We start from the raw sequence: 15860 nt of genomic DNA, 5'->3' as shown, positions 1-15860 counted from the left end.
TGGCAAACTGTTATTGTTCACCAATATCCGTATGTTTCTCTACATTTCTCAGGCTCCCTTGCAGTTAAAGAAGGGACCTTGGCTTAAACTGGCCAATGAAATGTGGGAAAAGCGACATATGCCTTTTTTAGGGCTGATCTCTAAAACTTCTTACGTGATTCACTGTGCTTTTTCTTTTGTCAGGTAAGCTGTGAAACCCAAGTCACAGGAAACAGCAGAACCACTAAAAATTAAAAGAAACTCACATTCTTGAGTTTAACACTTTATCTGACTAGTAACATCTACAATGGATTTCTTGTGAGAAATAAAAATCTACTGTATTAAATCACTGAAATTTAGGGTTTTCGGTGACAGCAGTAAATTCAGCGTTGGTTTTTTAAAAAACAGCCACAAATTCCTTGACGGTATTTTGAGAAGTGGCATCTATGCCCCTTCTCCCAAAATTTGGACATGCCTTCAAACTCACTTACAATCAAAAGAATGTGAGAAAATAATGCTGTTTCTTTTGGGGACTAGGTTAGAAAAACAACATGTAGTTTCTGCCTTGTTCACTGCCACACTTGGTTTTGGAGCACTTGGCCTAAGCAGTCTGGTTACTCTGCTGCCATACCATGGGGAAGCCGAGACCACATGAAGAGGCCATACATTGGACCTCTGCTAGCATTCACAGTCTTTATAGCTGAATTATCAGAAAAAATTTGTCCCTCTACATTCCACTGAACACAAGACTCATTAACATAATAAAATGATTATTTTAAGACAGCATATTTTGGAGTAGTTTATCACATTGTAATAGTAACCCAGTACTCACTCTGATAAAGAAATAGAATCATTTGCTTTTTAATCTGTGTACTTGAGTTAAATTAGTTTAAAATGATAAATTACTTATTGGCTTTAAGACTTTGCTGTTGATTCTCCTTTTTCCCTTTCTTAAAGCAGTGGCTTTCAAACATTTTAAAAAAGAAACACACAATGAGAAATATATTTTATAAACATGACCTAGTGTACATATACATGCATACATATACAATTTAAAACTCCACAAAGTAATACTTAACCTTACCAAGTGCCATGCACTGCTTTTCCAAACTAGACAATTTCATTTTTTAAAAAGTGTAGTTGTCACTAGATTTCCTTGATTACAAATGGGACCTCCACCAATGGTACCCACACCATTCCTTTGAATAACACTGTACTAAACCATAATCATTCTTCAGAGCTTTACTCAAATCCAGCCAATAGCCCTTTACTGACCACTCCATTCTGAGTTCTTTTGAAATTCCTATAATTTATTAGCCATATTGTATTTTCTCTACTATGCATGCTTAACTTGATACTTAAGGTCCAACATTTTTGGCACCAGGGACCAGTTTGGTGGAAAATAATAGGATGATTCAAGTGCATTACAACTTATTGTGTGCTTTATTTCTGTTATTATATTAGCTCCAATTCAGATTATTAGGCATTAGATCCTGGAGACTGGAGACCTCTGCCTAGAGCAACATTCTGTCTTTTAACTCTCAATTGCTAAATTCATAGTATTCAATAAATACATTGCTCAAGATCTGGCCAATGTGTTTTTAAATCTCACAACTGTCAACATGCATTCCTTCCCTACAGATTTTCTTTGGGGTGGGGCAAGGAAAGATGGTTTAATAATCTATCTGCATACTATGCTTAATTTCAGATTGGAAAAGTGCACAAAGTAGTTCCAACTCTGCGTGAGTGTGTAGTTTCAAAGTAGACCTCATTATCAGATATAATTTTTCTAACAGCTTTCATTACTATACAGCATACGAACTCCTTCTCTGGACACAGCCAAAAAAAAAAAAAAGTAATAGAACAAAGTTCTCACGACTAAAATATTTTAGGGATTGGCAAATGGGAAAGTGTTCTGTAGGAACAGCATTTTTCACAACACACTGCAACTACACCTTCATAGCATATTTCGAGAACCGCGTCCCCGTTCCGCGGTCCCGGCCAGTCTCAGGAGGGAGCTCAGCGCAGCTCTGGCGGGATGTGAGGCCAGGCCTCACGGAACAGGGTCCTGGTTCTCCATTACTTCTCTCCGGAAAAGGGTGACACCACACAGACACTCCGGAAAAGCTGGGGCGGGACTTCGCCTCTAACCCCTCCCCGCGGTTCTCCCCGCCCGTTACCTTTGCCAGCGGAACCCGCGCCGAGCCTGGTCCTAGCAACGGCCTTAGCAACGTCCGGGCTCCTCCCCCTGGTGTCGCCCGGAAAGCGCTCCGCCGCGGCCAGGCGGGACTAGGGCCGGGCGCGCACCTCGGGCTCCGGCGGAGCGGAAGACGCTTGGAGGTGTGTGAGGACCCGCGGGCTGTGCAGGTCTGAGTCCCACTCTGATCCCTCATGCGGGTCTCAGCGCTTCTGTGGGGACCGGGGTCTGGCCGCAGCCCTGCAGCTGCGGGAGTGGACGCTTCTTGTCCGGGCCCCGGCGGAGGTCGTGCTGGGCGTCGCTTGTGAGCGGGGCCCCGGTCTCTGTGCGGCCGCTCGCATATTTAAGGTCTTGTGGGCCCTTTGGGGAAAGGGCGTCCAAATTTTTCCTCAAAAAAAGTTGTTTTTTTCTTTCTTTCTTTCTTTTTTTTTTTTAACCCTAACAATTATTTTCAGTGCAGTCCGGCCCAAGAAAAGTCTGTTCAGGCAAAGTTAGTCCACTAAGTACCCTCTTTATTTTTTAGTGTTTGGAGTGATTTGCGGGACATTGATTATCACTGAAGGAGAAAATTAGTACAGGCATAGCATAGTGTGCCATGCAGTGTATTTAAAATATTAAGGTTATAAATACGTAATAAGCAAAGAGGCTGTCCTTAAGTCTGAATTATTTATTGGAAATGTAGGACACATCAGGAGGTTTATTAACACTGCGAGGTGCCAATTCCATGAAGTTGGATGATAAAATCACTGATTCAGAACCACAATATTTAAAAATTACTTCTCTCTAAACCCCAATGTACCATGAAAGATTAAGGCAAGACAGTCTCTACCACAGGGTGGGTGCTATGTGTGTGTGTGTGGGTCGGTGGGGATGGTGGTTAGGAGGGCATAGGCTGTTAGCCTGTAGGAAAAAGGTGTTACCTTGGATTTTTAACAGTAGACCATTGGACCTGTACATATGACCAGGTTCTTAAAAATAGGAAAATAAAATTTAAGTGGGTTTTATTTGGTACTGTTATGATCCGAAGTACAGGATAAGGAGTTTATATATGTTCCATTGCTGTATTGTGTGCTCAGTTGTGTCCCACTCTTTGCGACCCTATGGACTGTAGCCCGCCAGGTTCCTCTGTCCATGGAACTTCCCAGGCAAGAATACTGGAGTGGGTTGCTGTTTTCTCCTCCAGGAGATCTTTCTAACCCAAGGATTGAACTCGTGTCTCCTGCATGGGGATAGGGGGTGGGGGTGGGAGTTAACTTATTTGTAGCTAGGAGTCTTTTTCATTATTATTTTGGAAAAACAAGAAAAAAATCTCCCAGGCTGCAGATGGCAGGTAAAGGTTGTCAGATACTTCAGTAGCAGTTGCATAGTGGATGCTTCTTTTTCATAATGGTTTTGATTTAGTTAACAAGTATTTGTCGAATTCCTCATGCTAGAATCGCAGAGTGAAGAATTCAACTCTTGGGGAGTTGACTACTACTAGGAAGGACAGCTTAACTAAAAGGTAACTCCAAATTAAAATACATTTTTCCATGTTAAGTATCTGGTACTAGTAATAAGCACATGAAAGCAAAGAGGTGAAGAGATTGCAATGGGCCATCTAGAATCCTGACTTTGAGACTAAAAATACAGGATTATGTGCAAGGTAGAATTGGTACACCTTGATTGAGTAATTAATTTGTGTGGTAAAGAGGGTAGAAAGAAAAAAAAATTAATTTGTTTTCAACCCAAGTTGCAAAATGACAGGCGCATATCTAGGTAAAAATATTTGTTAGTTCCTTAGAAATGAAGTCTTTTTATGTTTTCTCAGTAACCCCCACAACTCCACTTGTATTTCTCACACATATTTGATGTTAAGATGTATGCTTTGAAAGTTTTGAATCATCGTGTGTGCAACAAATGATTTGTACACATTAGAAACAGGCTGTTCATTAGGTCAGGATGGATCCTTTGTTCATATGGTTTCAGAGACCTTTGGAGGGAGCTCCCCATGAATTAGAACTGCAGGCTTCTTCTGTAGCCACCTCATCTACATGTGAGAGTGCGTAGGTAAGGCAAGGCAGGGAGCCATAGACCTTTCCCTTGCACCGTCTCAAGGTGTTTGTGTTGTTTGATTTTTGTAGAGAAAGGACTTTTTATATAAGGCTCTGCTAATTTGGGGCTTCCCTGGTGGCTCAGCTGGTGAAAAACCTGCCTGCCAATGCAGGAGATGCAAGAGATGCAGGTTCGCTCCCTGGGTCAGGAAGATCTCCTAGAGAAGGTAATGGCAACCCACTTGAGTATTCCTGGTTGGGAAATCCTGTGGACAGAGGCGCCTGGTGGGCTACAGTCCATGGGGTTGCAAAAGAGTTGGACAAGTCTGAATGACTAAACATCAACAAGAAAATTCATTTAGCTATATGGACAGACTTCCAAGTGGAATACATGAGGATTTTTCTGAGGCATCTCAGGAGGAGTGGGCTTTGAGGCTCTAGAAAAACTCACCACTAGTTTTCCATTAAACGTCAAACAACTACGTTGACTTTCATGACACCCTTGGGAACTGCATACTTCCCCACTAATCCTGGGCCCTATAGTGGCACATGCAAATCCCTGCCTAGCTACTGGAATACCCAGGGAAGTGGAGTCAAATTGAATTAGACCACTCCAATTGCTTTTTTAGGATGAGCCCATGGTCTGGATAACTCAAGACTATTGCAGCCTAAAAATGTTTTTAAGAACCTCAGGTAACAGTAGAACAAAGCCAAACCAAGAGGATTTAGGGACCAATTAGTTTCCTAAGTGCAGTGATGAGACCTCCATTGGCTTGTGAGAATTGACATTTTGTTGGCCAGAGAAGGATTTGTGGCTCTGATTTCTGTAGACTAATAGGATCTCTTCCTAGGTTTTTAAGGCTTCTCCTGTCCTTCAAATGACTTTTTGATCTTAGTCAAGATTTCTTTACCTAGATTTGTAGATGGACTCTAGAATCTAATCTGCAAACCATCTGAAATTGTGTGCAGAATACTGCATCTGTAAATGCATTTACTAGAGAGAAGGTTGAAGACTTTCATGCAGTCTTAAAAGGATCTTAGCCTCAAGAAAATGTAACAGCTTATTATCCTGCACTCTCCCAGTCATTGAGGGCATATTGACAAAGATAAAAGTCATTTTTAGGAAGGTGATTTGGAGTAGAGGTCACATAATGTTTTCCATTCGTGAGGCAAGAAGAAGGGATTGGACCATCTTTTTTAAATATCACTTTGTCCTAGCAAGCCAAAATGTAAACTTTTACCTAATCAGTACACATCAAAAATATTTATTGTATTTTGAATTTCCCCTTGGATAAATTTGGCAAATATGTTTTACTTTTCCTTCAATGACCAGCATCTTTTTTCTTTGCCTTTCTTTATTTGGGTCCCAAGTTCTCTGGCATTTACAATCTATAAAAAATTCCTGATGACTAATTAAATTAGTATCACTAACTTCTTGTTAGTAAATTATATTGTGTATTATGTTCCACTGGACTCTTTGTTCACTTTCGTTTTGGGAAACCACAGCAAGTTTCCTGTTTCTGTCACAGCATTTCTCCTCTTGGTGTTTGTACTTAAAGTGCCTGGAGTCTCATAGTTAAACACCACAATACCATAAGGCTTTAGGTTATGAGAATCATTTTACAGCTCTGGAATGCATATCAAATTAAGAGGGCCCCAGTCTCTTTTTCCCTCTAAGCATATTGTGCTTACAAAGTATTTGAATAACAGTTTTGGCAACCATAATCCTCCTTTGAAGGAAATATTTAAGTGAGAAAGACACTTTACTATTTATCTCTAGACCTGAAGACTGAATGGTGTATATTTTTGAAAGCAGTATGAATTCTTAGAATGTGTGAACACTGATGTTACTCTGTAAAATTTTAACATTTATAAGATTACACTTTAATCTTTATGTATATGCCTTTATATTTTTATAGGCATATGTTTCACCTTTTGATATATTTAAAAAATTCTAATTGGTAGTGGATGCCTCTTATTTTAACAGATGTTTAGTTATATTTTTGTATGTGTTTTAATTACGTTGGAGAGAATTGCATCTTTTAGAACATAACCAACTAAATTTTACCTATTTCACCTTGTATTTTTTTCAAGATTCAGACTGAGAATTGATGTCATGTCAGAGTCTGATTTAATGTCATATTATAACAAGTGAAAGTCAGAGCTTGCAAGGTCGAATACACTCCTGGCTGATACTAACATAAAAACATTACATTCCTAATATAGAACAAAAGTACTGTTTCTGGAACAAAAATAGTCACTGGGAAATAGATTGTTTGTACCTAAACTTTATATTTGAAATAATTTTTCTGGGAGACAACCTTCCTATGTTTATGGAGGGGCTAGCTTTAAAGGGTAATTTTTTTTTAGTTTATTGCTTTTTAATATTATATCTTAAAGCATGCTAATCTAGTGGTTTAAAAACTTATTAACATTTGTTAGTAAATACTAAAGTCAGCACACAGTTGTGAATTAAATGGAGTAGTTTTCTTTGTAGAAACAGTGAGCGAAATGTTTTATGTTTTTTATTTTGCCCCCCACTTTTTTTTTCCAGTGCATCTACAATATGTGTTTTAGAAATAAAAGTTAAACTTTGATTTGAATGAAAAATGTCTCTCAGTACACCTGTATTTCTCAAAGAAAGGGAAGACGATAATTCAAAATTTGTGGAAATACAGCAGTCACAAACCACATGCATTGCTTCAGAAGATCCTCTTCAAAACTTATGCTTAGCATCTCAAGAAGTTCTTAAAAAAGCTCAGCAAAATGGAAGATCAAAATGTCTCAAGTGTGGTGGTTCAAGAATGTTCTACTGCTATACATGTTACGTCCCAGTTGAGAATGTACCTGTTGAACAGATACCACATGTGAAGGTTGGTGAGAAATTTAATTGTTTGGAAGTTAAGAGAATTGATTTTAAAAACACATCTGATATATCCCTACTCTAATATAACTGATAGGCTTGATAAATGACATCATTATGAAAATCAGTTAATAGAAAGTTTAATCCTATAGACCTGTAAACCTATTTTTCCCCCCTTGTTTCTAGAAAAAGAGACATACATTGCTGAAACACTTTCATATGAGATGAATGCTGTTGTTTTTAATGAAATCAGTTACTTTTTAAAATAAATGATTATAATTCATTTACAGCATAGAAAAAATGTGGTATAAACTTGAAAACTACAAGAGACAAGTTTACAGGCTGCATGAAGGAGCTTCAGAAACCACCTCAGGGTCTTGGACTGCCCTTGAGAAGAAAACATTTCCTGAAGGAACTAGGGTTGATATTTGCTTAGGCAGAGTCGTGAATTTAGCCTCATTCTATATATGGAGACGGAGCACATGTCAGTGACCAAAACTAAACTAAACTGAAATTGAAAAGACTAAGGCCTGCTCATTGGGCTGTGTTATAATTATAGTGATTTAACGCCAGATTTAAACAAATTGACTTGAATTGATTGCTTACCTTATACTTTTTGTTGCCTATCAAGACTATTTTTATGTAGATAAAAGGTCTGTAGACCATCATGTCTCTGTAATCAAAGACTTAGTTATGTATATGTTAACTTGTCTAACAGTAACTCGAACTTTTAAGTCAAATGGTTTATGAAATTTGACTGCTGCCTATTAGGACCTTAAAGAGACCAAATTCTACACATGAACTCATTTGAACTTGCCAATAAGAAAATAAGGTTAATGTGGTGATAAGGTTCATTTAAATTTCAAGTAAGAACAATACTTTGAAACACTCGTATTTTGTTACTTGAATTGCATTTTAGCCTGCATGTTACCTTGGCAAGCCCATGGTCTGCTTAGGGGTCTAAAATCATTCTTAGAGGCTATTGGAAAGTTTACTGGCCGAGAATAACTAAGTATAGAATCCAGTAAGCTTCATAGTTACCTCAGAAAAACTGAGAGCTTAAGCACAATAATTCTTCTAAAGTCCGCATTGTTGTTCAGTCACTAAGTCATGTTCGACTCTTTGCCACCCGGGGCTTCTCTGCCCTCTGCTATCTCCTGTAGTTTGCTCAAATTCATGTCCATTGAGTTGGTGATGCTATCTAACCATCTCGTCCTCTGCCGCCCCCTTCTCCTTTATCTCCCTTCTCCCATTATCCCCATCTCTCATATAAGAATGTTACATTTTGAAGTATAGTTTTGGGAGTTATGAACAGAATCGTTTCATCTTCTGTTTCCATCATAGCCACATAAAGAAAATATCCCATTAAAAGTTTTATCTTAAGATATATTTTGTTCAAAAAGATCGACGATCGAAATAATAAAAGTTAATAATATAGAGCTATTATTTTCATAAAAATTTAATAATTGAGTATTGTTTTTTAAGTCCATGATCTAATGTCCACTATTTTAATGAAATGGCTGAAACACTATGCCAAGTGTTTGATCAACTAAATGGCCTACTGGATGGTGCAAAATTTTCTGAAGTGTTTTATTTTAATTACCATATATAAAATTTTGTGAGTTATTACATATTAATAAAAAATCTAAAAAATTTTCTAGTTTCTACTTTATTTTTACAAATGGTTCAGCAGTTGCTTTTAGATAACCTGCTTTGGAAGGGAAGATGACTACATAATGAGTAAGTACCTCCCAAGCTATAAATTTTATTCTAGGGATTAAATTCATTAATATATATCTTTTCAATGCAGAAGAAAAAATTTTTAATGTCATGACAAATTCATTAATTTTTTTTAAAGTCATGACAAATGTCTTTTTTTTTTTTTAAGGTGAAAAAAGGTCATCAGATGAAAGCTTCATCTTTATTAGAGTACTAGAATTGAAAAGATTCTCTTTGGGAAAGCTGATAATCACATGGAAAAAGGCTAGAGTTTTCTGCTAATTGTATTTTGATAAATATCGGTGAAAGTTTTGTGGTAAATCTCTCATAGGAAACATAGATGTTAGAGAACAGATTGATAGTCTTTAAATGTTTGAAAACAAAACATATGTATGAACTGAGTCTGGTCAACTCTAGCAGTATTACTCTGTACCCTGTCATTATTTAAGATATATCCTTCTAAAATGTGTGAACAAGAGCACAAACATATATTCCTGTATTTCCATGACTTGTCCTGTGTCTGGGCTCTCATTTCATAGTATAATTTTCAGGCTTACTCAGGGGAAACTAAAGATACCTGGACTGGCTCCCAGAAATACTTCTTGAGCACAGATATTACATAACTGTCTTATACTTGTAGATGTTAGTCCACGATATGCTGGTTCCATGATTTGTGAAATACATTAGTAACTTTCAGTCCTGCATTCTTGATTTAAATGATGTCCTTCAGAGATAGCCAGCTGATCAGAAATGTTGGTCATTGCTTTTGGAATTTTCAGCTCTATTCATCCCCTGTATAAGAAAGTCGGTTTTATTAGTATTAGAATACTTTGTCATGATCTGCTTTCTTTTTTTTTTTTCTTTCTTCTTTCCTGCCTTCCCTGAACTAAGATAATGCTGAGCTGCTACTGAGAGAGCTTGGGGAAAGGGAATGTAGAGTAGCATCAGCTGGGGTTGAGTTTCATGAGGAAAGTCTGATGTAGAGTTCAGCCAGAGGTAGACTGATGTAAAATTATTTGTGAACTGCCTACTTAAATGGTAAATTTTCTATCACTAGAAGTTGGTTTGATGTTTTGAAGCAGTTACCTTCAAGTTATAAATGATCACTAGGCCTAAGTGAGAATGTAGGAGACATTGGGTTTGAGACCCTGGATTGAAAACTAGGGATGTTTTCAGTGTTATCTGGGATGTTTATGACCCTTCTAGGATATATAGCTTCCTCTTTCCACATAATTATCCTGAATGGTAAACTATGTACAATTTGGGATCATCTAGTAGATGGAAAAGGAAATGGCAACCCACTCCAGTGTTCTTGCCTGGAGAATCCCAGGGACGGGGGAGCCTGGTGGATGGCCGTCTATGGGGTCGCACAGAGTCGGACACGACCGAAGCGACTTAGCAGCAGCGGCAGTAGCATATAGAAACTGCCCCTTTAAAAATAGTTCTGGAGTTAATGACACACACAACATGAATGAATCTCGGAATAATTATTCTAAATGAAGGCAATCAAAAGAAAAGTGTTTATAATTTAATTTATATAAAATTCTGGAAAATGCCAACTAACCTGTAGTAATAGATCAGTGGTTGCCTAGGACTGTGGGTGGTAGTTGATGAGGTAAGGGGAAGGAGGGAGACACAAGAAGACTTGTGAGGATGATGGATATGTTCATTAGCTTTATTGTGGTGATGAATTTAAACGTGTAGCATATGTTAAAACTCATTTGATAGTACACTTCAAATATGTGCATTTTATTGTTTCAATCCTATCTCTTTAATAAATCTGTTCTAAAAAAAACAAGATAGTTTTGTACTCCAGGGTGAAATAGCTGTTGCCCCAGAGTAAATACCTAGAATGTTGCCTTTTAGTGTGGGCTGGGAGCTGGAACAGTACTTAATCATAACAAATAAGTCATTTGAACTCTACACTGAAAAATCCGTCCTAGGGAGAGTTTCTTATATGATGGGAGAGATATGACTTGGCTTCTCTTTTCATAGTCATGGCTAAAGGCAGAATTCATACAAGCGTTATACAGAAAACAAAACCAAACATGTCAGGGAAATAATAGAAAAATCTAACTCGAGAAATTTGCAAGACATTATTTTTGCATTCAGACAGGACATAATTCATAGTAATTAAATAAGAAACTAAGGAAAATAGGCAAAGTGACTTTGAAAAGTTATTTTTTATATAGAGTATACCTCCTGGAACCATTCTGTTATGCTTTTTCCAGTTAATAATTTCACATGCTGAGAATCATGATGTTAACATTAAAAGATAATACCTTTGACCTCAAAAGATGTTTTGAGGAACAAAATTTTAACTTGTATTTTAGATCTAAAACTTTTGCCTGAGCTTATATTTCTTTTTAATGTATTATAAAATTAACAGACCTGAAAGTTTATAGGAATTATAAAAAATGTTCTTGACACAGATATTTGAATGCAATGAATAGGACTCAGTCCAATGTGACAAATGAATATGACATTGGAACATTGCTATAAGAGTCTGTTAAATGAGTTGAAAATAGTTCTAGTACATGATTAACAGTATTGAGAAATAAATTTGGGTTTGCTTTATGACTCTTACTAGTCTTAGTATTCTGTTCTAAAAAAGTATGACTTTCAAACTGTAAGTGTATTTATAGGAACTTAGTGTGAGCGTGCTATTTAAGCTTTAAAGACCATTTTTATTAACATAAAAATTAGAATTTTCTATTTGTTTTGTTCATTTTTCTTTTTTCTCTAAATTTTAGCTACCATTGAAGATTGACATCATTAAACATCCGAATGAAACAGATGGCAAAAGCACTGCTGTACATGCAAAACTCTTAGCACCTGAATTTGTCAATATTTATACATATCCGTGTATTCCAGAATATGAAGAAAAGGACCATGAAGTAGGCAGCTTCTTTTTTTACAGCTTTTCACATTGAATCTAAATATGAATTTTAAACTCCATTGCCTTTCTAAACTTACTTGAACATAATTTAATATTTAATGGTCTCCGGTGAACCTTCTGTAGCACTTAACATACAGTTTGCTTCATCAGTATCTTAAAAGATCAAATGATCCTAGATGTTAGGCTTTTTTGAGTCTCTCTTTCCACTTTTTCTAATTTGTCTGTGTTACTTCTTCCAATTTTTACTCTTTGCTAGTATTACTGGGCCTGCTTTTACTTTTCTCCTTTCTCCATTCTTGTTCATATACTACACGTGAAAAGGCTAATTTGATACAAACTGAGAAACCAGATTACAAACGTTGAAATTTCTCCAGAAGAAAGAAAGTTTAAGCTAGAAGGATTTTTAGAAATCCTTTCTAAATTAAAAGCTTTAGTACATGGCTTTTGTGATATTTATTTTGGCTACTCAGAGGCCTGCCTTGCTCATTTCTAGATTCTTAATGGATTTTCACCTAGTTGAAATGGTGACATTAGTGACAACAGGTCTTTACAGCTGGTCTTGTTGAAAAGTGATGTTGCTATAGATTTCAAAAAACTAGGCCTTGAATACTTCTGAAAGAAACATATAAACTGTTTTAGGTCTCTTGGGAGAACATTTGTTGGTATGGTAAATCTAGAAACAAAATAAAAAATCAATGCATTCATTTGTTTAAGAAAGAACTTAGTAAGTTTTTCCTTTCCTATCAATATATTTGTAATTTAAATGATATCTGAGTTTTGGATCTAGGAATATATTTGTATTTCCTTCTTTGATCAGCTGGATATCATGTCAGTTAAATAGAACCTAGTGCTATGTAATATAAAAAGACATGATGTGCTTATAATCTAAGAAAACTAAGAAGCCCTGGACTTTGCTAGTTGGGTATGGGGGAAAGGTAGGTGTGCATAGTGAGTGTCTGAAAAACTTTTATAACATTGATGTTTATAAATTTAAGATTTTAAATTTTAATAATATTTATTTTAATAATAATAATATTTATTTTTCATATTAAAAATGATAATCTCCACTCAAAAATCTTTGGAAATAGGGAAAAATATGGAGGATAAATAACCATGATTCTATCAACATTTGTTCATTTAACAAATATGTGATGGGTACCTGGTTTGTGTTAGGAGTTGTTCATACCTTGGAGGTTCTACAGTATATAAGGTCTCAGTAAAAACATGCTGATAGAAAGGAAGTACCATAATTACCACTGAGTAATTCTTTGACAGTTAGATTTTTTATTTTTAAGTTTTCACTGTAATAAATATACTTTAACATATATTCTGGGTATTGTGAGTATGTGTATGTTTAGAATTATTTTATTAAGATAAATTCCCATAATTGAAATTTCATTTGACTAGAGAGTATGAACATTTCAAGACTCTTGACTTATATTGCCAAATGGCTTTCATAGAGTTATGTTATTTAACTTGACATCAGTAATGGCTTTAAAGGCCTATTATACTGTTTCCTCACCAGCGTTTGGCTCTATCATTTGTTTTCTCTTTGCTTATTATATAGGTGAAGATGGTATTTAATTATCAAGCACTTTTCAATGGTTCTTTTACAGAGTACCCCATACTTTGCCTTTTATCTTATGAAGCATTATAGAGTTTAGTTTTTTTATTTAAGATACAATTAACCTGGTTTCTATCAATAAGTGAATAACTTATTTTAAAGTATAGAAGTATTTCTTGGTAGTATATTATGATTATAGGTTACTAGGGAAGAACCAAAAACTTTACCATATATGTATTAAAGAGGCCCATATAGTAAAACCTAATGCTTTTTTCTCAGATACTCACATAGTTTTTCCTCTTGTAGTTTTAAGTCTGAATTTATTAATTTTGAAGATCATAGCACACTACTAATGTAAGCTTCTTTGCTTCAGGTTGCACTTGTATTTCCTGGACCTAAGTCTGTTTCAGTAAAAGATATTTCTTTTCATCTGCAAAAAAAGAGTCAAAATAGTGTTAGAGGCAAAAACGATGACCTTGATAAGCCATCCATTAAACGCAAGAAAACTGAAGAACAGGATTTGAATGACAGCAAATGCAAAGACACAACGCTGAAAAAAATTGTATTCATAGATAGCACCTGGAACCAAACAAACAAAATATTCACTGATGAGAGACTTCAAGGTAAATAAGAGTAAAAATGTTACATTTATTTTTTTGACTTTTCCTTCCCCCAACTTTCAAAAATTGCAAACCTACTGATGTATTCAAGAAGAGTTGCATTGCCACTTTTGCTTTATTTTTCCTTCTCTATTATATGTATCAGTGTGTACTTAGATATGTATATTTTTGGTTGAACCATTTGAAAGTAAGTTGCAGGCTTTACAGTACATCACCCTTAAATACCTAAGTATACATCCTTATACCATTGCTATACCATTATCACTATAAGAAAGTTAGCAAAAGTTCTATCATCTTTAGTCCAAATTTACATTTCCCTAATTGACCCAGAAATATTTATTGTAGCCTTTTTCCTCTGATGCAGCCTGTAAACTCAGATTCCATTTGGTTATTATGTCTCTTTAGTCTCTTTTAATATAGAACAGTCCCCTGTTTTTGCTTTTTATGATGGGCTTGTGTGAAGAGGACAGGTCAGTTGCCTGCTGGTTGTAATATTAGATTCAATTTAAATATTTTTGTAAGGATACTTCAGGTAAGGATAAATCCATGGTTGTCTACAAAAATTCTAGTTTATTGTTTTGATATAATTAATGATAGCATTCCCTTTCAGAAATGAAGCTGTTTAGGTGATTAGTTACCCTATTCATAGCTAAAGTTGTATACATCAAATAAGAGGACATGGTATACCTTTAATAGGTGATTAGTTACCCTGTTCATAGCTAAAATTGTCTACATCAAATAAGAGGACATTGCTGATAACGTTAATTCCTTGATTAAAGTGGTGATTGCAAGATTGCTCCATTATAAAGTTTATTTTCTGTGTTGAAATTACTAGTAATCTATGGGGTAATACTTTTAAGACACTGAACTATTTCCCAACTGCTTTTTACCAAGTGGTTTTAGTATTTATTGATGTGTGTGTGTGTGTATGTGTTAGTTGCTCAGTTGTGTCCAACTCTTTGGGACCCTGTGGACTGTGGCCCACCAGGCTCCTCTGTCCATGGAGTTCTCCAGGCAAGAATACTGGAGTGGGTAGCCATTCCCTTCTCCAGGGGGTCTTCCCGACCCAGGGTTTGAACTTGGTCTCTTGCAATGCAGACAGACTATTGCCTAAATCAGTAATTACATTAAGAATTACAAAATGATGAAATTTTAATGTTATTATTTCTTCTACATTTGTTTGCTGGCATTCTTATGTAAAGATGAGCTTTTTTTTTTTTCTCTCTCCTTTTTCCTCTCTCTCCTGCCACCTCTTTTTGGGATCATTGTGGTCTTACGGATTTCCTTTTCATTCAGTATATTATAATCTATCATGATCGTGTTCTTTTTGATGCCCAAATTGTCTAAAATTTTGCCATTGGGAGCGTTTCAGGTCCTTTGTGACATGGCCTCTTTAGTCTTTCTGGTAAAACAAGCTGTCCCAAGTTCACTTGTACTTTTTTCCTGCCCCAGACCTAGAATTAATTGTTTGAAGGAACTGTGGTTTTTTTAATGGGGAATGTTATTAGAAACCAAGATCTGGTACATTTATTACTGCTTGTATATCATTGCTTCAGTGGACAGAGCCAAGAAAAATAAATAGCTATGTATTGAGTTCACATGAGTAGTTCCAATTCAGATTTAACATTTCTTCCTTTTGTTTTGTTTGTATATTTTTCTTTAGAGTGAAAAGCTTAGTTTCTAATAATTAATGGTTTAAAGAGTTACTTTACTTGCCCCAGTAACACAACTAGTAATATGAAGAATATTACCTGTCTTATTCACTTGTGCCTTACTTAGTTCTTCAGGCTTTTTCAGTTGTTTCTCTAAAAACTTGGGTTTAAATCTGGCTCTTTGATGGCTTTATTTGTATACCATGTATGATTAGAGAGCAAGAGAGTTACCCAGTTGGTTTTGAGCAGTTTCCAAATCAGTTTCAAACTGGAAGAGCTTCTCCCAGGCAGTTATTCAAAATGTACATCATGTAGAAAAGAAAGTGTATGGCACTTT

General features: G+C 35.9%; 2 protein-coding genes across 58 annotated transcripts in view; one reads left to right on the top strand and one right to left on the bottom strand.

Moving 5' to 3' along the window:
- FAM227B (family with sequence similarity 227 member B) overlaps positions 1-2187 on the bottom strand; it is a 217507-nt gene extending 215320 nt beyond the window's left edge. For 16 of the 34 annotated variants that reach the window (XM_081508386.1, XM_081508401.1, XM_081508375.1 and 13 more), the window contains exon 1: positions 2160-2187. The gene's annotated coding sequence lies outside the window, so the exon portion shown is untranslated. Of the gene's footprint in view, positions 1-1932 lie in introns of all 34 variants that reach the window. The other 18 variants (XM_081508400.1, XM_081508396.1, XM_081508379.1 and 15 more) reach the window with 2 other exon arrangements.
- Positions 2188-2254: 67 nt separating this feature from the next.
- The window catches only part of DTWD1 (DTW motif tRNA-uridine aminocarboxypropyltransferase 1), a 30253-nt gene continuing 16647 nt past the window's right edge, over positions 2255-15860 (top strand). For 3 of the 24 annotated variants that reach the window (XM_081508444.1, XM_081508446.1, XM_081508428.1), the window contains exons 1-6: positions 2255-2346; positions 3610-3677; positions 4297-4433; positions 6761-7079; positions 11542-11685; positions 13625-13874. In XM_081508444.1, the coding sequence (XP_081364570.1) occupies positions 6816-7079; positions 11542-11685; positions 13625-13874 (658 nt within the window). In that variant the 5' untranslated portion in view covers positions 2255-2346; positions 3610-3677; positions 4297-4433; positions 6761-6815. Of the gene's footprint in view, positions 2667-2954; positions 3012-3609; positions 3678-4296; positions 4434-6760; positions 7080-11541; positions 11686-13624; positions 13875-15860 lie in introns of those variants that run through there. The other 21 variants (XM_081508450.1, XM_081508449.1, XM_081508430.1 and 18 more) reach the window with 14 other exon arrangements.

The sequence above is a fragment of the Giraffa tippelskirchi genome, chromosome 7, assembly GCF_054371585.1.
Source record: "Giraffa tippelskirchi isolate mGirTip1 chromosome 7, T2T-mGirTip1v1.2.pri, whole genome shotgun sequence".
Lineage (NCBI taxonomy): Eukaryota > Metazoa > Chordata > Mammalia > Artiodactyla > Giraffidae > Giraffa > Giraffa tippelskirchi.
Note: the sequence above shows the minus strand (reverse complement) of the source record. Positions and strands in the feature narration are given on the sequence as shown.